The sequence below is a fragment of the Platichthys flesus genome, chromosome 21 (genome assembly GCF_949316205.1).
Source record: "Platichthys flesus chromosome 21, fPlaFle2.1, whole genome shotgun sequence".
Lineage (NCBI taxonomy): Eukaryota > Metazoa > Chordata > Actinopteri > Pleuronectiformes > Pleuronectidae > Platichthys > Platichthys flesus.
Genome location: NC_084965.1, coordinates 9,925,846 through 9,947,867, shown reverse-complemented (window position 1 = coordinate 9,947,867; position 22,022 = coordinate 9,925,846). Strand labels below are relative to the sequence as shown.

At 45.7% G+C, this 22,022-nt stretch overlaps 1 protein-coding gene across 1 annotated transcript in view; it reads right to left on the bottom strand.

The window, feature by feature from the left end:
• The window catches only part of zfhx4 (zinc finger homeobox 4), an 81,854-nt gene that overhangs the window by 4,492 nt on the left and 55,340 nt on the right, over nucleotides 1-22,022 (bottom strand). Inside the window, exons 7-11 of the mRNA XM_062379075.1 lie at nucleotides 14,501-14,599; nucleotides 7,517-7,650; nucleotides 6,117-6,317; nucleotides 5,865-5,985; nucleotides 362-5,776 (exon numbers count right to left, since the gene is read on the bottom strand). Coding sequence (XP_062235059.1) covers nucleotides 362-5,776; nucleotides 5,865-5,985; nucleotides 6,117-6,317; nucleotides 7,517-7,650; nucleotides 14,501-14,599 — 5,970 coding nt within the window. The remainder of the gene's footprint in view (nucleotides 1-361; nucleotides 5,777-5,864; nucleotides 5,986-6,116; nucleotides 6,318-7,516; nucleotides 7,651-14,500; nucleotides 14,600-22,022) is intronic.

The following is a 22,022-nucleotide window of genomic DNA, read 5'->3' as shown; positions in this document are numbered from 1 at the left end:
TTGTTATGGATCAAAACTGTTCCCATGCGCTTTATGATAATTTCAATCTGCCAATATATTACAATATAAATATACCAAACCAATACAATAAGGGGAAAAACAAACATGAGCAAAAGTTATGATATAGATACATGTTGTAAAAAAAAAAAAATCTCTGAATTATCAATTAGCAGGTCAACTCTGATGCTGACAATATGCATGCAAGTCCCACCCTTTTTCATTTTAAAATAGTTTAAAAAATAAGACTTTTTGACAAACACCACTGTGATACAGAATAAACAGTAGTACAGTAGAATAAAATAGTGCATGATAAAGCTTGGTGTCTATTACATTTTTTTTTCTCTTCGTCATACTAACTCACCAGGTGTGTTCGGTGGGAAAACAGGAAGTGACGATGGCCCATTGACCCCAGGAAGTAGCACGGGTGGTAGGCCAGATAACCCTGGGTAGCCTGAGGGTAGACTGAGGCCATGAAGTGCATTATTGTTGTCCAATGAAGTCAGTTGGTGCTGGCCAGGCAGGCCAAGTCCATCACCAACTTTCTTCATGCGGTCCATCTCTTGCTGGGCCATCAGCTGACGAACAGTGGTTGGTGCTAGGTAGTCCTTTTCTCTATCCACCTGGTTTACCAGGGTTTCTTGCACTTTGGCGATGTGCTGTCTGGAGAAAATGTGGTCTCGGACAGACGTCCTGGCAGTGTACTTTATACAACACAAGGTACACTCCGGCCTGGGCCCCTCCGCTGAGCCTTGACTTATCATGAATGGCTTTCCAATGTTAATCTTGAACTTCTTTTCTTTAGCACGGGCATTCTGGAACCACACCTGGACAACCCGCTTTGGGAGTCCAATCTCATTGCCCAGCATCTCACACTCTTGCATTGTGGGAGTTCGGTAGTCACTGAAACAGGCCTTAAGGACTTTAAGTTGCAGGTTACTCATCTGGGTTCTGAAGCGTTTGTGGCCAGGCCTGTCCCCAGAATTGCTGCCTTTGCCAGACTTGCTGAAAGGGTTACCTGTCCCGAACGGACTGGGGGAACTGGGATCAGCTAGGCTTGATGACTCACTCCTGTCATTGCTTTCATCCATTTCATAATCCCTGTAGCTATAATAAGAGTCGCAGTCTCTTTCAGAATAGCTCAGGGAAGGGCTAACCATACTGAATTGGAACCTTTCATTGCCAACATCTGAATTTGACCCTAAGCCACTCTTGGTGTCACTCAGCTTGTCTCCTCCATTGGCAGTGAGGCTCTCAATCTCATTGTTATTACCCTCGTCTCCAGTTGTTGCATCACTTATGGCTGTATTAATTGATGATGTCTCATCAAAGTCCATCTTCATGAGATCATAAGTTGAAGCTTCTGCTGAATTAAAATTAGGCCCTTCAGTTTCATCACAGTTTTCAGCTTTTAAGGATGAAGGGCTTAAGAAGTTTTTTACCTGGGCTTCAGATGGTTTGAGTGGAGTTGAGGATGCAGCAGGCAGCTCATACTCACTTGGCTCAGTCTTGGTAGGCAGCTGTGAGAAGTCAAAGAAACTATATTTATTTGGGCTTTCTCCTCTTTCATTGTCTTGATTCATCATTGGGCTTGGTGGCAAGCTAAAGCCTGCCTGCTTAGCCTCGTGCCAGTGTCTGGATCGTATGTGACTATCTAGAGCAGATTTAGCCTTGAACAGTGCTCTGCAGAAGGGACACTTCTTGTGGGACTGGGAGGGCCCTATAGCTCTAAACTGCCCCTTTCTCTCTCTTGCACGTGTATTTTGGAACCAAACTTGCACAACCCTCTTTTTCAGGCCAACCTCTCGTGCGATATGGTCCAACATCTTCCTTGTTGGGTTAGAGTCAAGTAGGTATTTGTCATAGAGAACCTCCAGTTGTTCTGGTGTAATGGTGGTTCTCAAACGTTTATCTCTGTGTTGCTCTTCACTACTATTTCCTCCATCTTTGTCATTACCACTTTCGTCTTTGTCATCCAGTTTCCTTTTCAGTGATCCAGAGCCTGCTGCAGAGGCCAACCCAGAGCTACCCTGAGATGGGATTTGGGAAAGGCCTCCAGATAACAGCTGACTAGCCATTAGGGGGTTGTTGGGATCAAAAATCATATAGGGCATATCAATTGGTCTTTCAAGGAACTGAGAATGAAGGAATTGGTTTTGGGCAGCCAAGAAATGCATGTGCTGGTGCTCTTGCCATAGCTCAACAGTGGGGAATGCAATCTTGCACTGGTCACACTGGTACTGAAGCATTTGGTGGGGTAGACTGTTTGTGAGCGAGGAAAGGGCCAGAGACAGTGGACTTGAGGGCACTGCTGCTGCCTGGGGCTGGGAATGGGGTCTTGATATTTGTGGCTGGGGAGCTTTTGGAGGAGGTGGCTGAGGAGTGGAAGCCTTAGATGGTCTGGGCTCTGGTAGTGACTTGATCACCGGTGACTGGGCAGACTCAGTTTGTTTAAGTTCAGGCTCAGGGCCAATCTCTGGCTTTGGGGACATTTTCCCCAAACTGGCACGAGGAGAGGCCATCACAGGGGAGCTTGAGCCAGAACTGGTGGCAGTTCCTGTTTGGGATTGTTTAGGTGGCTCTAAAGGTCCTTGGGTAATCCGAACTGGACCTTGCTCCATAGAATCTGTGTATTCTTCAAAAGACTGGTCCTCATAGCCTTCTTCATCTTCATCTTTGTAACACAGTTTCTTCTGGTGAGTGATAAGATCAAAGATGCGTGGGAACACTATGTTGCACTTTTTGCACTGGTACTGCATGTTACTGGTTCTGATGTATCGCTCATTGGTCAGCTCTTTTTTCTCACTGTCTTTAGAATCTGCCTGGTTCTCATATGTCTTGCGAGCTTTCTGGCGGGCGTTCTGGAACCACACAACAATGACTCTGGTTGGTAGGTTGAGCACGGTGGAGAGCTGCTCAATCTCATCATCCTTTGGATAGGCATTAGTGTCAAAGAAATCCTGAAGTACCCTCAACTGGTAATCAGTGAATCGGGTCCTAGAGGACCTCTTGTTGAGGGATGACTCCGTTCTGTAATATTCGTGGGCACTGAGCGGGGGCTCCATTCGAATATCTTCCAATGTAGTAATGGGGGGAATACTAAAATTGTAAGGAGAGTCTTTACTCCTCTGTCTTTCTTTAAAGAGGGTGTTACGGAACCAGTGCTTTATGACTTTTTGGGGCAAGCCAGATTTATCTGACATCTCCTGGATTTGCTCTTCATTAGGAGAATTGTTGATGTCAAAGTTGGCACGCAAGATCTTAAGCTGGTCATCAGTAATACGAGTGCGAGGCCTCTTAAACTGAGACTGACGAAGAAAGTTTGGATCAAGACCCAATTGTTGCTGGCAAAGCTGTGTAAGGTCAGAGGAAAGGGAGTCCATTGAGGGCATTTGGAGGGCCAGCTGATGGGACAGGTTTTGGTGCTGGACAGACTGCATCATTAGAGGTGAGAAAAGGGGCATATCCATGGAAACGGGAAGCTGTACTTGGGGTGGTGCAGCTGGGGCAGAGGGTGTTGGAGGAGGGGCTGGTGGCTGGGATGGTGGTGCCTGGTGAGAGGGTTGGTGCTGGGTCTGGCTGGAAACAGGAGCCGGTGACGGTACTGGGGTTTGGGGCTTGGTCATCGATGTAGATGGAGGCTGTGGAGCTGTCACTGGGGCTGGAGCAGGAGGGGCCGAAGGAGGAGGAGGTGGTGGAGGCGGCGGAGGTGGAGTCTCAGGGGAAGCAGGGTTTATTGGATAGAGTTTGTCATAAGCCTCTCTGTACTGCTGGGCAAACTTTTCAAGCTCCACATATGGGAAGAATTGACTGTGCACATGTTCCTGGTGACTTTTAAGAATAAGCATATTGGAGAAGAGCTTTCCACACATTCCACACTCAAGCTTATCGTTGTTCAGTTCTGCATTTTCACCTCCTTCTTTGTTTTTCTTTTGGTTTCTTTGTCTGTTTTCATTGTACTGGATGACTAACTCAAATCCAAAGTTCTCTAGAAGTGCTTTGGCTGCGTTGCCCCTTGCTCCTGACACAATACGTGGAGGGGGAATCATTGGCTCTGAGAACTTTGACCTTTTAGAATCTTTGTTGTCTTTTCCAACATCACCTAATGAATCGCCTCCATTTTCCATTTTTGCTCTGTTTTCTTGTTTCTCTAAGTGGTCTTCTGCCTCTCTTGACATTTGAATTTCTGAAATCAAAACACTGCTGGACTCCATTTTGGTTTTGTGGTTCTGCAGTTGATGGTTTTTCTGTCGATGCAATTCAGACTGTTTCTGAGAGGCTTGCTGCTGCTGCTGCTGCTGCTGGTGCTGCTGCTGAGCCTGCTGCTGTGCCTGAGCCTGCTGCAGCTGGTGCTGCTGTTGCATCTGCTGCTTCAGGTCCTCGAGGAATGATCCAGTAAGGCCAGGCATTCCAAAAGCTGCGGCTGAGTGCAGCGCAAGTTCTGGGCTCAGGTTGAATTCTGCTCCTGGGATGTAGAAGGGGAAAAGAAACTGTGGTTGTTGGAATTGTAGAAGTGCTTCTGGGGTCATTGGGAAATGGGGGAAAAAGGCTGGATTAAGAAACTGAGGCTGGAAGAAAGCAGCTTGTTGCTGGAGCTCATGCTGAAGCTGCATTTGCAGTTGGGCTGAGGCCTGCGCTGACTGGTGACTTGCCTGTGCGGAAATATGGTCAGTAGTTATTTGTTTATTACTGTTGCTGCTGTTAGCTTCTTTGGGATCCGCAGTGTTTTCTTTGTTAGCAGAGGGCGTACCACTTCTAGCAGCATCTGAGTTGCTGCCATTTCCTTGTGTGCTTGGTGCTGGACTCTTTGCAGGGACTGGACCACTTGTACCAGAGATGCTGCTGCTGCTGCTCATTTCAGTTTTGGCTGTTCTTGCTTTGGTCTGATGGAGTACTGACCTCATGTGGATTTCAAGTGTAGAACTTTGGCTATAGGCAACATTACAAATATTGCATTTAAATGGTTTGTTATCAGTGCTGTTGCTAGTCTCCGGTGGGACTGGACTTGATGCTTCTTGAAGGACTTTCTTCAACTTATGCAGATGGGAAACTGAATTATAGTGGACTAGTAAGATGTTCTTTTGGGTAAAGGACTCCTTACATACTGTGCACTTGTAAGGACGAGAGGGGTCCAAAAATTTCTCCATCGTAAAGTTGGGCCCTTTTCTAAATGGTAGGGTTCGTTTTGGTTCTGCCCCCATGTCATCAAGCAGAGAGCTACTGTCACTTCCTGTAGGACTGGGCTTCTCTTCCTGGTCCATGTCATCATCTTTGTCTAAGTCATGTTCAAAGGCCTGAGCTTCCTCTAAGGCCCTGGCCTCACTCTCAGTGATATCTCCATTCGTGGGGAGATTTCCTATTAGTTGCTGCACTTCAGCTTCACTAAGTTCAGGATGTCCATTCTCCAAATGCTTCCTGAGGGCCAGGAATGTCCTGAAGCTGCGCTGGCAAAGGCTGCACATAGTGGCTGCTCTGATGGCATGGTACTGGGAATGTATCTGAAGCTTCTGCATTGTCTTGAAGGCCAGGCTGCAGTGGTTGCAACGATACTTGTAGACATGACGATCAGATACCGAGAGCTGCTGCTGTTGCTGCTGGAGTCTTTGGAGCTCACTGAGATGGTCTTGAAGGGAATCAGGGGACTTGCTATCTAGTCCTAACCCGCTGGCTCTCTTCCAGTCTGGAGCCTCTGAGGCCTCCTTTGGGGGCTTGACTTCCTCACCCTGAGGGTCCAATTCAGTCTTTTCTTGACTGGTCAGCTCATCCTTTGAGATGTTTCCTAAAAGTAGAAATACAATTTGAAGTACAATGCTCTGTATTGTTTAATTTTGTTCCTGATACATGACAAAGTATCATACTCTGCTCACCTTGAGATTTTCCACACCCATCAGTCAGGGAGGTAGAGGAATCCATCAGAGATAGACTTTTGTCTTGTCCAGTTTGGGGATGCATAGCATTATTTGGTGCTGCTGTGTCAGGTCCACAAACCTAACAAGACCAAAACAATTTCTTAATTATTATATCTATATTTAGCTAAAGTCCCCACCAGGATACAAAAGGCATGTTGCACAAAGGCACACACATAAAACATTGTAATAATAATCACTATTACCACATACCGTCATAATAAGTTTTTCAACGCAGTCAGGAGCCACACTGTGAAGGTGGGTGAGATGCAGCTGCAGGTGAATCTTGTTGCTCAGGACATCCTGGCACAAAGGGCAGCGGATAACCGGCTGCATGGAATGCTGGGACATCACATGGAGCTGCATACGGTTGGCGTCTTTACTGCTGTAGTTGCAATACGGACACTGCTGAACCTAAAAGAAGAGAGTGGAGATATTATGAGATGGTTTTCAAGAAAATTACAACTTTTGCAGTCTAAAAATGTATTTAAGAGCAGGAATGAGGTCTCTTATCTTGCCCAGCCTGCTTTCCCCTGTCTACCTCCCTAGAGTAATTGCGAGACATCACTTAATAATTTTATAACTTTGTTACTTTATATTTAAAAGCGATCAAGGGTTTGATGGAGACATGCAATAATCCTCCCCCCTGACAGTCAATAATTGTTGACAATCAACAATTATTTGAAAAATTCAAAGGGGATCTATACAGAGCTTTTCTATTGTTCACTGCCCACTCACCTCATCCCACCACCCCCCCCCCACACACACACACGCCCACTTTCAAACCGAAAATGTAGATCAGCCATGCTTCATGTAATTCACTTAAGTCTCAACTCATACAATTTTATTAACAGAAAACACGATTGCCCAGAATTTCTAATCAGGAGATTACAGATGACAAAGGTGTGTACTCTCCCCAGCTACGCCTTGCCCTCATTACAGGGAGTACTCTGAGCATAGCTGCCTCCCCACCACCTGTCTTAATAGAATCCATTTCTGAAATGACTAAGTCCTCCCTCCTTGCAGGGCCCAGAACCAGACAAGCTAATACTTCATAATCTAATTTAAAAACACATATAATTTAAAGAGATGCAAAAGGGGGAAAGAAGCAAAGGGAGGGAGGCTTAAGGCAAGTGCAGGTATTCCACTTAAGCACACAAAGACTGGCCCTCTGTGCTTGATGCTAAAAAGCTCTGTCAGGGAGGGAATGTTGGGCTGCGTTTAACCCTTGCGCAGAAAGCTGGCTTCAGCAGTTGCTTAATGCTTAGCTTAGCATTTTTGCTTCTTAGAGTTCGTAAGTATCTTCCCATTAGCTCATCCCACAGCCACGGTGAAGGTTAGATTTAATTAGCACTTATGAAGAACTTGCCTCATTAGCCATTAGCCTTATGTGCATCCAATATTGAACTGCAACATGTATTTGGAATATGAATTGCCAGATGTTCACTTGAAATATTCGCACACTAAGCACTAAATCCTACGTGCATCTTCTTCAGCGAGGTGAAAAGATTACCCACAGTGCACCTCAAATGCTCTCAGGATCTGGGAGAACACACTCGTCTTGAATTACTAGGAACAAGACTCTTGCGCGGCGGTTTCTCACAAACTTTTACCTGCTCATTGACAGAGGTCTTCCCCTCAGCAGACTTTGGCCTCTTTGGTGGGCTCTCAATTTGTCGATCCGGCGGGAGGGAATGTTTAACCGGAGCATTCGGTCCAGTAACCTCTTTGGACATGGCGATCACTCCTGGCAGGTCAAGGGAGAGACAGACAGAGATTGTAAAGCGTTAAAATTGTATGCCTTTCATGAATTAAACAGTTATTATTACGTGTGTGGGCATTTGTGTAATGTATGCTGAGATATATTTACTTTTATAACAGTTTAGAAGCTGCAAAAGTACAATGGAGGTGTTTTTATTGAGCTTTTTGGAATCATTATTATTGATTGTATTAAGAACATTGATGTAAAGTATCCCATATATCACACATTTAGTGGAGTAGGAGAGTTTAAAATATACCAAGTAAATAAAACTGGCAATCTAATGAATGCATTTAAACATTTTGGGGCCATGTTAGATCACAAAATGGTCAATAGACGACTGATGCACACGTAATAGAGTAAATTGCACGAGTACAAAGTTAATATTCAGTGGGACATGGACGATGATTTAAAAAATGATCTGACAACAAGACAACATAAGCACGGAGACAAGCGTGGACTGTGTTATTCACATTCATGTACACTGATGTGTTTCTGCCCCGAGGAAATGTGAAATGGAGAAAACTCCGGCAAGCTCATTATCACAGCACGACATACATTAAATGTTATGGTAATATTATACACTTCATTAGTTCATATACATTTCCCCAGCTGCCTCAACAACTCTGTCTGTAAAAGATGCTAAATTTTCAGGGGGCTCGGTCACGGCTGGTGGTACAGTAGCAACGGCGCTTGTGTGTGTGTCTGTTTGTGTGCGCACGTGTAAGCGTGTGTGACGTTAACAGCGGGGCTCAATGTGGAGAGATCAGCCTCTGGTTGTATAAATGCTGCAGCCGCTGATAAATCTTTCATTAGCCTCATCCTAAGATACAAGCCATGCAGGCTCTGCTTTACTCCTGCCACTGCAATTTACCCGCACAAACACAAAGACACAACAACAGCAAGTCTCCCTCCCTGCTCTCCTACTCCCTCTCTCCCTAAGCCATCACCCCCCTTTCCTGCCCCCCCACCCCCCCGTCTGGTCACTCAAGGCAATATGTGAGCCTCACTCTTGCGAGTCAACGCTTCACGCTAGATGCACAAATAGAAAAAAAGGGAAATCAAAGCACTGATACATGGAGAGGGGGGTTGAAGAAAAAACATTTTGTATTTCATATTATTTCGTGGCTCGTGTTTGTATTGGGCGCATATCAATTCCTCTGGCCCGTTCATGCATTTTAATTCTGTTGCATTAAGTAGGCGTTCCACTTATTTTATTTGTAATCCCCTATATCTGGAGCCTGAAATATTGGCCTGTCAAGGAAAGTGACAAGAGAGAGCGAGGAAGGGAAGAAAGGAAGAAAGAGAGCGAGCGAGCGAGAGGGGGGGGCGTGGGGCAGAAAAAAAAAAAAAAGCACATGGTCACAATGTGAATTTCCAAGAGCATCCGAGAATTGCTCTGCAGCTCAGAAAAGCGAGGTAATCTTGTCTTCCACTGCCTGCGATGGCCCCTGCAGGGCCTGTGTGGGTGTGGGTGTGCACATGTGCGTGTATATTGTGTACTTCATGACAAGCCGCTGACATCCCATTGGTCCGATTGGTCCAGGCTGCAAGCACCTATCATATCACCTGACCTTTTCCAAAGCCTGCACCCGCCTCCCGTATTTATTATAACCATTTCTAATTTCAACTTTCAATTTTTGCCTCCGTCCTGCAGTCAATTTGCAACTAAATTACATCCTCGCCAAAATAAAGGAGATGAGACGATTGTCGGACAAGAGACTGCAAATACATTTACAATGCGGCGGGGGGGAGAGAGCCAGCACATCACCATTGATTACTGTCATTTTGAATGTAAATGTATTTGTGTAGCCTGTGTGTATGTGTGCAAACTGAAGATCTGTCCTTCCAGTGCAAAGTCGTGTTTTCGTCATCACTTTAGAGTGAAAAACATTTGGTTAACCCTGAACGCTCTCTGCGTAGACACTCGGGAACTTTGAATGGAAAGTCCTGTGAGTGGATAATACTTATTTTGAGGAATGTAATTGTGTTCAAAAAGATACAATCATTTGCAACACAAATAAATACAATGGCCAATAGAATTCAAACCCAATCTGTAAATTCACAAGAGAAAATCTAAATATCCCTCCGTCTGCAGATGGATCCATATCCCTGCCCTCAATGGCTAAAATACTTAGTGGGAAACAATGGGAGAGAGCGGGACGGAGAAAAAGACAGGATCAGGGGACTATCCTCTCATTTTCCTTTGTCTCAAAGTCTGCACCCTACACTTAATGACTGTGTCCTTTTTTTCTTCTTCTTCTCCTCCTCTATGTCCCCCCCCCCCCCCCCCCCCCCAATCCCTTCATCCCGACGTTGGGCTCCACCAGCTGCAGCCCAGTGAAGCGGAGGGGCAGAATAAACCTGACACCACCAGCCCCACTCTGCCAATGACAAATGTCTGCACGCGGCAGGACCTTGCTTGATTAGATAAATCAAAAGGTGATTTATGACACTCAACCCCCCTTTTGCATCGCGGGGGGAAGAGAGCGGCACACTCGCCACCCATCTTTATTTGCGACTGTCAATGATGTTTAGGGAGCGGCGCACACAGGCACTTGTACACACGCATGCGGGCGCTCTCAAATGGAGAGGCGCAACGGGGGGAGAGGTGCGGAGGAAAAAGAGGGAAGAACATGAAAGAAAAAAAAAATTAAAATGGTGGAGACGGACACAGAAGCCCAAAGCTCTAAACACCTCCGGATATTTCTGTCTCAAATTGTTCCTCAAAACGCAGGACGAGCAACAATGCCATCGCAGCTAATGCTTTCCCCCGTGGATCTATTTTAGAATCTGCCCTTTTGTGTTGGAAAGGGTAAGACATTTTGTGCAAACTGAACCAAGCAAATGAGATTTTCGCACAAACAAGCGCGTAATTGAATCCTTATATCTCTCAAACTATGACTTCAGGTGAAACCCAAGGCATCATCAGGGCCGCGTCTCGCCACGGGCTTTTCAAAAATAACCGCCGCGCACCCAGTGCAATCTTCTTTTTCGCCCTCCTCCTTTTCGTTTACAAGCCGCCGAACGAGCAGATTCCATTCCTGACATTTGATTTCATGAAAATAAAAAAAAAAAACAGAAACATAGAGAGGAGAGTGGTGGTTGAGGCTGGTGGTGGAGGGGGCTGTCAATTAAGAAGGAGCAGGCTGGGTGGCGGCAGCTTGGATTTAGTATTCAATTTAGCTGTCCTGAGCCCTGGCAGACTGGCTAAGGTTACGGAGCAGTAAATCTAGGGAGGAGAGCCGGCCAAAACAGGCCAGGGTGGGCCGGCCGGCATGATTTACTGGCCTGGTGCTCCGAGGTTACGCATTAGGCTGACCCCCGGTCACCTGATAACATTACAGCAACACACTCTGAACCCCAAACTCCCACTGATGCACTCAGCAGGTCCAGATCTAGCCGGAGGGGAGGAGGAGAGAGCGAGGCCGAGAGAGATAGAGACGGAGAGATAGAGGCCCTCTCTCTCTCGAACCGACCCCCCCCCTGCACCCTCTCTACACCCACTTCCACTCCGTCTGTGCATTCATGGGAAGGGTCCACCACATTAAGTGCCATCCCAAACCAATTAGTGGGGAATGGAAGTGGGTTATAAAAAAAAAACCGACGCACAACACACTCCATACGACTTCTGTTCGACTAGCCGCACAATCAGAAACTGCTCAAACTAAGACAGAGATTTAATATTGTCAAACAGGTGATAATAACAGGGACTTTAGCCGAAAACATTCAGCGGATCTAAAAATGAGATGTTGGGAGCATGTTTAATTTAGGAGGAACCATGGTTATGAAACAGTTCCTGTTTCCGCTGAGGAGAGGGAAGTTCACCGTAAAGCTTTCTGCTTTATTTATACCCTACACCTTCAAGAGGGGTGCGTCATTCAGCTGTGAGTGTGACAACAAACACAGTCACCCTCTGTGACGGAGTGAAGTGTGTCCAATATGACAAAGGCCCAGAGAGAGAGAGGGATGGAGAGGGAGAGAGGACGAGAGAGATGGTTAAACAACAGCTGCCTTGTAGTTTGTGATTTTTAATGACTACCCTTCCTTTCTGTTCCATCTCCAGCTTGTACGCTCATGAGAGATAAATATGAGCGTGGCCTTGTCACATTTGACAAATCGTCTGAGACATTCAACAAGCTGTCATTACACAGAAAACACACACACACACACACACACACACGCACAAAGGAATTGCTGCAGGCTCGTAATTAAACATGCTAATATATTTAATATATTTTAATCTCATCATTGAGAGACAGAAAAAGAGCAAAGCTCTCATCTCAAATTGGGCAAATTTGCAAGATGCATGCAAATATAAAAAAAAAGAGAGACTGGAGATATTACGAATGTGAACAAGCTAATATGGAATATTTAACATCTCATCTTGTTTGCGTGAGATGCCATTTTGGTACAGCCCCACCTGAACAAGTCAAACATGAATACACAACATTTGTGAGCAGGTAGAGATCAGTGGGATTGCCGCACAAGATCATTTCCATGCCAGGGTCTTTGTTTAGCCGGACAAAGAAGTGGGCCCCTGAGCCATGATGGCAACATGCGCCATCTACAGTACACAGATAGCACAAAGCTATCTGGAAGTAATCCACATAGGGGACATTTGCATGGAGAATGTAACATGGATTATAATTAATCTAAAGTGACATGGGATTAAAAAAGACATTGTAAATGAAGCAAGGGGAAAAGGCTCTCTGGGCCGGTCGTTCCTTGCCCTTCCCCCCATCTCTCTCTCTCTGTCTCTCTCTCTCTCTCTCTCTCTCTCTCTATTCCCTTCTCTATCTATCTGCCCCTCTTTGTTTAAAGGATCTTGGTCTTGGAGATGAAGTGCGCAAACACACTGCTCACTTGGTCACACTGTAATCCCTTCCCTGGAGATCTCCACAAACACACACACACACACACACATAAATTCACACACATCGGAACATTTCAAGCCTGCCAGAGATTTGGGGCTGAGGAAGGAGATGCTAAATCTTACTACCCTAAGCTGGAAAAAGAGAAAAACAAGAGCCCTGTCTCTGATGATAACCCGAGCATAACAACACACTTCTGACACATCCGAACCTCTGCTATTAGACTTTCTGAAACCTCCCTTTAATCCAAAGGCAAAAATAACCCACCAGCAATATTATCATATCTGGATTCCCTCGCCGAACAAGGCGATTCCCCCGAAACAAATTATTCACAAAAATAAAAATGCATACAATGCTGCTTTAACAAAAAGGTTTCTGACATCTGATGAACTACACTCGGGAACACATACACTTTAAAGTAGGAGGGACATGGACACTTGGCTTTTTTTTTCGGGCATGTGTGCGGTGGTGTTAAATGACGCTGGCGGTAATATGCGGGAGTAAATGCATGGATGGTGGTTCCCCCGCCAGTCCGTCAGACAGGCCTGTCAGAGAGATAGAGCTGAAAGATAGATGACTAGCCAAACTAATAGGCCCCAGCCTCACTCAGCTCTCCTTCTGCCTCATTGAGCCTCACATTATGGAGCTAGGTATGGCATGCTAGGGAAAGGGGAGGTGGGGTGGGAGCTCGAGATGGATAGAGGGGTGGGAGTTGGAAGGTGTGTGTGTGTGTGTGTGTGTGTGTGTGTGTGTGAGTTGGGGGGGAGAATGAGTGTGGTGGCAGGGGCGCAAAAGAGAAAAAGGTGGAGAGATATTAGTAGTGGAGGACGAATGAGAGAGAGAAAGAGAGAGAAAGAGAGGGAGAGAGGCCCATGCAATGACAGAAAAAAGTGGAGGAGAGAGAGAGAGAGAGAGAGAGAGAGAGAGAGAGAGAGAGAGAGAAAGAGAGAGAGCGAGAGACAGAGAGAGAGAGAGAGAGAGAGAGAGACCCCATGCAATATTCATCCCCAGCCATGGATTTCCATCTCATACATAAAAAGATCATATGAATTCTTATTTGGGTAAATCAAATCTAACAAAGCCAGGGCTATCCCGACCACAGCCTGGCAGCGGAGGCATTATGTGCTTGCTACCTCGCCCAAAATAACAAAAACACTGAGCCACCTTGTACTGATTGTTGCCCCTCCCCGCTTACAACATCGCCATTCTTACAAACAAATAAAACAATTTTTCCTCCCCCTCCTCTTTTCTCCCTCGTGCTCCTTCTCTATCCGAGGTAATGCCTGGTGATAGGGTCACAGATTGGACAACAATTAAGGGATAGACAGAGCCGGAGAAAAATAGGAGAGAAAGAAAAATTAAGGGGGGGAACAGGAGCGAGAGAGAGAGCGAGAGAGAGAGAGAGAGAGAAAAAAAAACTAATTTAAGGGTTGCTGGGATGTGGTGCAATATTAGAAAAACATATACACAGGCCCCCCCATCTAATCCCGTGCTTATGAAAAATTAATATGTCATCGGAGAGGGCACAAGAACGAGAAAAGATTAATGCAAGGCGCTTATAAATTACAAGCACGCAAACTGATTTGATTAAAAAATAATCTGGGGCCTGGACATAGCCTGGTAATATCCACAACACTCAACTTATCCCTCTCTCTTTCTCTCCGCTTTTTCTTCCCCCTCCTCTTTTCCTTCTTTCCCACTGTCTCTTCCCCTGTCTCTCTCATTCCCTTTTTCTCTTTCTGTCAGATGGAAACGATTAAAGCGGGTCACATGGAGGCTAGTCAGCAGCGTTCACATGTTACACACACATGTTAGAACCTTTTCTGAGGGAGTGAGGGAGCAGGAGATGAATGCTAACTCGGAAAAGAAGGGACACTAATGGTCATATGTGTTTTTATATGTGTGTGTGTGTGTGTGTGTGTGTGTGTGTGTGGTTGTGTGTGTCTTTGTGCATGTGGACTCACGGTCAGCTCTCCTGCTGTCAGTCATCTCTCTCTCAGTGAGGTTGAGTCCGTGCCTGGAGGACGAGCGAGGAGGTCTCTCACCATCCTCAGCGGTCTCTTCTGAAAAGACACAGAAAAAAAAACAACAACTACATTACCCACAATGCTCTCCAAAGTACAGCACTTTGCTGGCCCAGGCCGGGGCGGCTGAAAAACAAACCTCCCATGATGCTGAAGTTGAGAAATGGAGCAGATGTTTTGTCTGATATCGCTGTATCACATTAAAGCCAGTTTGAAAATATTCCTGTTTGTACATGTTCAGTTAATCCTCATAAACCCCCCTTTTTTTTTTCTCCTCCACAAATGTCAAGTGTTCTCTGCTGGACAGTGTCTCGCACCGGCGAATAATGCTCCCAGTGACTTGGACAAATGTTGTGTTGAAAATAGCTTTGCCGTGCCACTTCTGGAGGGTGAAACATAATACATCCGTACATAATGCTTCCATGGCAGCAGGGCAGTGGTGCGAGGAGAAAATATGTCCGACTGGGGGAAGTATTTTAGTCATTTTTGGGTGTTTCTTCAGGGGGGACTTTTCAGAAACTTCTATTTAAAGACAAGGCATGGTGATGTTTAACTTTTCTATGTTTTCTCTCCAACACAAATGTCAGGAATTCTCCTGTTCTTTCTTTAAATCAGTCGAATAATTATTTCATGATGGACAAATGTTTGTATGACAACTAACAGGACACAAATTATAAAATGAGTTTGCTTTTTATATGAATTCTTTGTATTATGTTTGGATGCAAATGTTTTATTTGTCACTAAAAACGATATGAAAACCTCCTTCTACAAACATTATCATGGAGAGCCACATAATGTGTATTCTATAAAGTAAATAGACATTAAATGTCAAATATAATAAGTGTGTCTATCGTTGTGTTTGTGTATTTCTCTGTAGAAAGTGTACATGCATACACACACACAAACCCAACACACACGTGCAGCTCTGTACTATTAGCAGATTAGCTTGCCCATCTCGCAGAGTTCAGCCCCTTGTTTGATAATTCTGTGTATCTGCAGTGTTCTGCCAGTGGATTAAAGTGTGCGTATGCGTGCATGTGTGAGTGTGTGTGAGCGCAAGTGAGTGTGTGTGTAGGCACGAGTATGTGTATGTGTGTATATGTGTCGCCAGCACAAGCTAACACTAATCCAAGCCGAGCCCCAGCGATCCCTTTCATCCAGCCATCATTTGTCTCCGGCTGGGCTGATGTCACTTTGTAATGAATTTTGAGCAGTCTGAGAGAGGCCAGATAACCAGGCATGCACACACACACACACACACACACATACACACACACTAACACGTGCACAAATATATATATACACACATATTCTACCCTCCTCCATCTCGTGGCTAGCACATACAAATGTAAAATCAAACAGAAAAACTTGCACATAGGTGTCTAGTCCCAGACACACACAGAGTAATATTCACTCACACCCACACGCACACACACAGAGACCAAAACCGTTAAAAATTTCATGTCTTCTAAACGGGGGAGGGGAGGAAGGGGGGGTGGTCTCTCTCACCACAAACCCCTCACTCTGCAGGAGAATGAAAGGGGAGTGTGTGTCTGTGTGCATGTGTGTTTGAGTGAGTGTGTGTGTGTGTAAAAGAGCTGCGCTCATCAATCCTGCTCTGCCTTAATAACCTTATTTTACAATGCGCGTGCACACACACACACACACGCGCACACACACACGCACACACTCACAGTCATATTCATAGAAATCAGGCAAAGGGTGCATTGAGGTCAGCTGGCATTTGCATACAATCACTTTGGCCATTGTATGACGAGCACAAGCGGTCTGTAAAAACCCCCGACGGAAACATGATATGATTAACCCCTTCCCGTACAGAGAGGTGCACACAGACACACACACACACATACTAAAAACACACAAAGACACAGACAGACACACAGACTAAGCCCTGGCGCCGTTACTTTAAGCGCCAACACATTAAGTGGACATTATATCCAGCATGAAATTTTCATGGCAGAAACTGGCATGTGATTGAAAAATTGCGGTTGTGTGTGTGTTTGCATTCAGGACCACGTTTTTTTTTTATTTTTGCACACGCTTTAGTGCCGCACATATTTTTCACATATGTATACGCAGTCAATGTCAAGGTGTAAGTATCCATCTTTCTTGTACGTGTGTGCGTGTGTGCGTGTGTGTGTGTGTGTGTGTGTGTGTGTTTGTGTGTGAAATAGGGAGAGACTGGGGCTGCACTCTGCTCCTGATGTTTTATTAATACGTCGGTGACAACGGGGATGAAATATCTCCTGTCAGCCACGAGAGCCCGGACTGCAGAAATTGCAGTTTTCACTGCTGGTGCTGTGGCGGCGTCTATCTTTGTATTTTAATTCACCCCACCTCCATATATACTGAAGGGAAGTGGTAGGACAGTGTGTGTCTGTGTCTGTGTCTGTGTGTGTGCGTGCATGAATGTAAATGGGTCTGAGAAAGTCCTTCAACGCTGGTTTGTCTGTTTTTTTGACTTTTGTCCGGTGCCAAGGTAAAAAAAAAACACAAATGACCCAAATTGAACAGCGTGTGTTTTGCGGAAGAGTGGGAAGAGACAGGAAGGGAGAAGGGTCAAAACATAAGCGGGGGGGGGGGGGGGGGGGTTGCAGAGCTCCCAAAGGTCTCAATTTGAATATCTCAATAAAGAGATTGTTTTCTTGAATGTCAAATCCTATTCCATTACTTCTATTTAAAACGTTTTCAGATAACAGGCTACAGGTTACGGTTATGTACGGTTATGTATTTATTACTTATTCACCATATTATCACTATTGTTATACAATATTAATATTATAAAAATATGCACACATTTTATTTCATACTATGTACCCTGATCGAAAAAATGTAAACTACATGACAAATTTATGATTATTAACATTATCATATATGCAGCCACTGCAAATCCTGACAATAATCAAGCTTATTGCATCAACTCATCTTTATTAGATTCTGAAAGATTAATTTTCGTGACTTGACATGATACGTGCATGAAATGATTCGACATCTGCAGTGGATAAAGTGCACGTGAAACACTCTTCTCTTAAGGAGGATAGTGAGGGAGCGGCGGATGAGGGTCGTGTGTGAAAGTGATCATAGCTGCACCCGGTGCCCGATCATAAAAAGGACTAAACCACTGTCTAAATGTAACCTCTAGGGGGCACTCTACCTGTGGCCAGATAGGACCCAAGAGAAAAGAGAGACAATGAACAGAGAGAAGTAAAGAGAGGAAGGAATGAGCCTAGAGAGTGGGTGAAGAAAGAGAAAAATTGAGGGGGGAGAGGAAGAGGAGGGGGTGATCATCTGGGCCTCATCAGTGTTTTTTTTTTCTCACTCCTTTCCCCTTCTCGTCGGTTAGATCTGTGGTGTGTGTGTGTGTGTGTGTGTACGTGCGTGCATGTGTGCATACAGGGAATGTGTTTCCACACTGAGGACATTCCCAGACGAGCTCTCTCAATACATCAGCACAGCGTCTGCCCTCTGACTGACCCTGACAGTTACACACCCGAGAGTGTGTACGCGAGTGCGCGTGCAACTGGGTGTTGCGCACATGTTTGTGTGCGTATGTGTTGTGTGGTTGTGCGCCATTGATCAAGTGAGTGAGACAGTCACTGCATGTGTTTGCATGTGAGTTGTCATGTGCAAGCGTGTGTTCATGTGCGAGAGAGAGGGGGAGAGAGAGAGGGAGAGAGAGAGAGAGAGAGAGGGAGAGAGAGAGAGAGAGAGAGAGAGGGTTCTGCGGCAGGGACTCTTAACCATCAACTTAATCGCTACCAGAGGACGCAGAGAGCAACAACTTTCGCAGTCACCTTCCACTGCCTCTCTGCATATCCATGCACGCGCACAGACACACACCCGCACGCACACACACATACACACAGGGAGTGGGTCAGGCTGTGCAGGGTGTGTGATTTTGGCAGCCTGGTGGGACTCTCTTTGATGTGGGCCGGTCGGAACATTAAAGCTGGCCGGTGAGCTCGAGCTAACCACAGCCCATGGGTCTGATTACCCTGCAACCAACACCAGCCTATATTTAACTGTTAGAGAGGAAGAATAATTAAGTGAGTCCTGATCAGGGACACAAGCAAATCAGTCCGGTTTAAGATTCAACTAGTGGCCAATGTGACCGCTTTCCTTCCCAGGACGAGGATCTTTTCTTTTTTATCCGGCAAACAACACAATCTGATTTAAAACCTGATCTGAGAGGAAATAGGATGATATGTATGATTTCAGGAGAAATACTCCAGCTACTCCACGTTACTTCAAATCATCAAAGTCAGAAAATCAAATGAAACGGTCAGGACAGACACGTGCAGGCGGATATAGAGAGAGAGAGAGAGAGAGAGAGACGCGCAGAAAGAGATGTTGGAACGGATAAATGGAGGAACAGACATATGGGAGACGGAGGCAATGGAGGATGTATTGAAAGTGTCAGCGCAGTGTGTTTGTGTGTGTGTGTGTGTGTGCCCTCTAGCTGTATAATGACCTGCTCTGAGATCACTCTCTCTCTCTCTCCCGTCTCCCCCTAAGGGCCCATAACCACCACGCCGGGTCATTATGTGCCCGGTGGAGGACTCAGTAGGCCAGCACACAACCGTAGAGGGATGCCACGCCGGGGAAACTGGACACGGGGGCTCCAAAATGGCTGAATTCATTAGCCGGGGACGAGCTGCCTCTAATTTGCTTCCTCAGGGCGAGGATGGTGCTCATTAAAGGGGTAAAAAAACATTACATTATTGTTTATCTTAAATCATTCGCGCTGTGAAAGCGGAACATCAACTGCCGCCATAATTGCCGCCAAAGAAAAACAACAGAAGGAATATATGCGAAATGCTCCGACAACTATAGAATGAGAAAGTCACTTTATGGCTGTTATGACTCTATATGCCGTATTATAAGCAGCACTGTTGTGTTGTGTGTATTTAAAAACAATAATAAAGACGCATTTCTTTATTCGGCCGTTGGAGCAATGCGGCCTTAATGTTTTTCTGCGTAACACCCATGACGGCCATGTCTCCGGCACTTAGCCGTGATGTTGACGATGATTCCTTGGTACAACTCTGGTCATGTCCCCTGTGAGACCGTGTTTGCATGTGTGCATGTGCGTACGAGCAATGGGGGCCCTGTGATGTCACATTCCTGCGCCCCGCGCGTGGCTCTAGTTTGGCCTCTAGGTTTTAAAGGGGGAAAGCTTTGAAACGCTACACCGTCCCGCACAGTCGCAGCCATGTGCACACAGACACACACATGCACAAATACACACACACACACACACAGTCAAGGGCCAGTGGTAATACTGCCAGAGTAATAACCTTACAGACTTACTGATCTCCCTCCCTCCCGTTCTCTCACCCTCAAATCTTTATTTACCCTGCTCTCTCTCTTTACCCCCCCCCCCCACCCGCTCTCTCCCCTTGCTCTCCCCGTACCTTTCCCCCCCGAATTACAGCGCGTTTAACAAGCATTTAGATCCTAACCAGATGTTGTTAATGTAGCATGTCTAAAATACTAAACATCAACCCAGCGGAGAGGGGCTACAGCTCCTGCACAGGGCCTGGGAATAACTGACACACACACACACCCGTACAGGCTCACACACACACACACACACACCTACACATGAAAACCTCGGCGCGTAACACACATATACTCCCACGCAGCGCTCGATGGATTTCATGCACAGAGGTCCACGGCCCACATGCTAACATGTAAATACACACACACACCAGTCCAAGCAAACACACATGTTTCCGTGCACACGCTCCAGTCCACCCACACCCACCCGTTTACTGCCTAAAACACAAGAACTTATTACACCGGCGAAAGAGAGAAATAAAAAGGATCCATTGTTTTCAGGTTGACTCCGAAAGCCAGACAATGGGATTGTCACTTTTAATACACGCTCCTGGTGTGAATGTCAATAACTTGAACTGACAGAATAAGCTGAAAAAATAAATAAAACGACTTATGTGGAAAAAACGCTTGTATCAGCAGCTCCAAATTCGCTTTGTTGTTGTCAATTACAACTTCCTGAGACACTTCATTGTATTTTTCCAGTTCGCTCAAATTACCCGCTTCGCTGTCTCGCAGGCGACTGACAAAACAGCTCTTTTGAAAAAAAAAAAAAAAGAGAAAAAGAAAAAGAAGAATCATATGAATAAACATAGCCAAGATTAAAGGCTTGTGTGTCTTGCTTGCTGCGTAGACAGAAACTGTTGTTTCGTGTTAAGAGGGGTTTCGTTTTCGGGCGCTGTGAGCACTGGGTGGGGGGGGGGGTGATGCTAATGATTCTTTAATAGCAAATACAAAAGGTTTTTCACGGGACAAAAGTATTGCTTCAAAAGGTTCAGTGCTGGGAGAAAGAAATTGCTGCACCTGGCCTCATACAATGGGCTCACACACCTACTGTACACCTCAACAGGCGTACACACACACACACAAACACACACACCTGCATCTTACACAACAGCCATATTGCTTTTCCTCTGTTTGAAACACCTTAGGCCGAGTGGGTGAATTGAGGAGGCGGCACGGCAAGCTTACTGAGGGATTTAGGAATAATTTGAAACGAAGATTCCTCTCCTCTGTTTCATCTCCCTCCCGTCTCTTGCTCTTTATTCAGTTCTTCCCGGCCTTTTTTATGATTCCTCTGTCCAATATTTATCCAGCCCCTGATTATAAACATCTGGCCTGTGGGGCAGCGTGCACAGCGGCAGCTAAAACACACACACACACTCTTGGTTCGCACACATAGTGGAAATATCGCACACGCTCACCAACGTGACCCTGTCAGGTCCAGGATGAAGGAGGTGGGAGGGGAGAGAGAGAGAGAGAGAGAGAGAGAGAGAGAGAGAGAGAGAGAGAGAGAGAGAGAGAGAGAGTCGGACAAGACAGAGACGGAGGAAGAACTAGGAGCTGAGGTTTAATGGCCTTCCCATCTCTGTGATAAGAATTCATTCTGTTCTATTACCAGCACTTACCTACAGAGGCTGTTGTCTTTCCCCTCTCTCTCTCTCTCTCTCTCTCTCTCTCTCTCTCTCTCTCTCGCTCAAAAACACACACACACACACACACTTGCACAGCGAGGGTCTGAGATCGATAGATGAACCTAATGAAGAAAGCAGCTGTTTCTCGGCATACCTGCTCGACTCTATCAGCCCAACAAGATCTCCCAGATGCATTCATCTGTCTATCTATCTATCCATCTGTCAATCTATTTTTATATCTTTTTTCGCGCAGATATCCATCCATATACCTCTCCTATCTGCTCCTCTTTGCCTCCATTTATCCCCCCTATCTGTCCACCCATCACTACACTGGTAAACAAAGATACCAGCAGGGAAGATATAGTTTCCAATTGACCAGGCCGGTCCTTGTCATGTATTCAAGGTTTATCTATTTTTCGGGAACTAATACAAGGCCTGAAAACGGGGAATCTAATAAAATGGCTGCCATG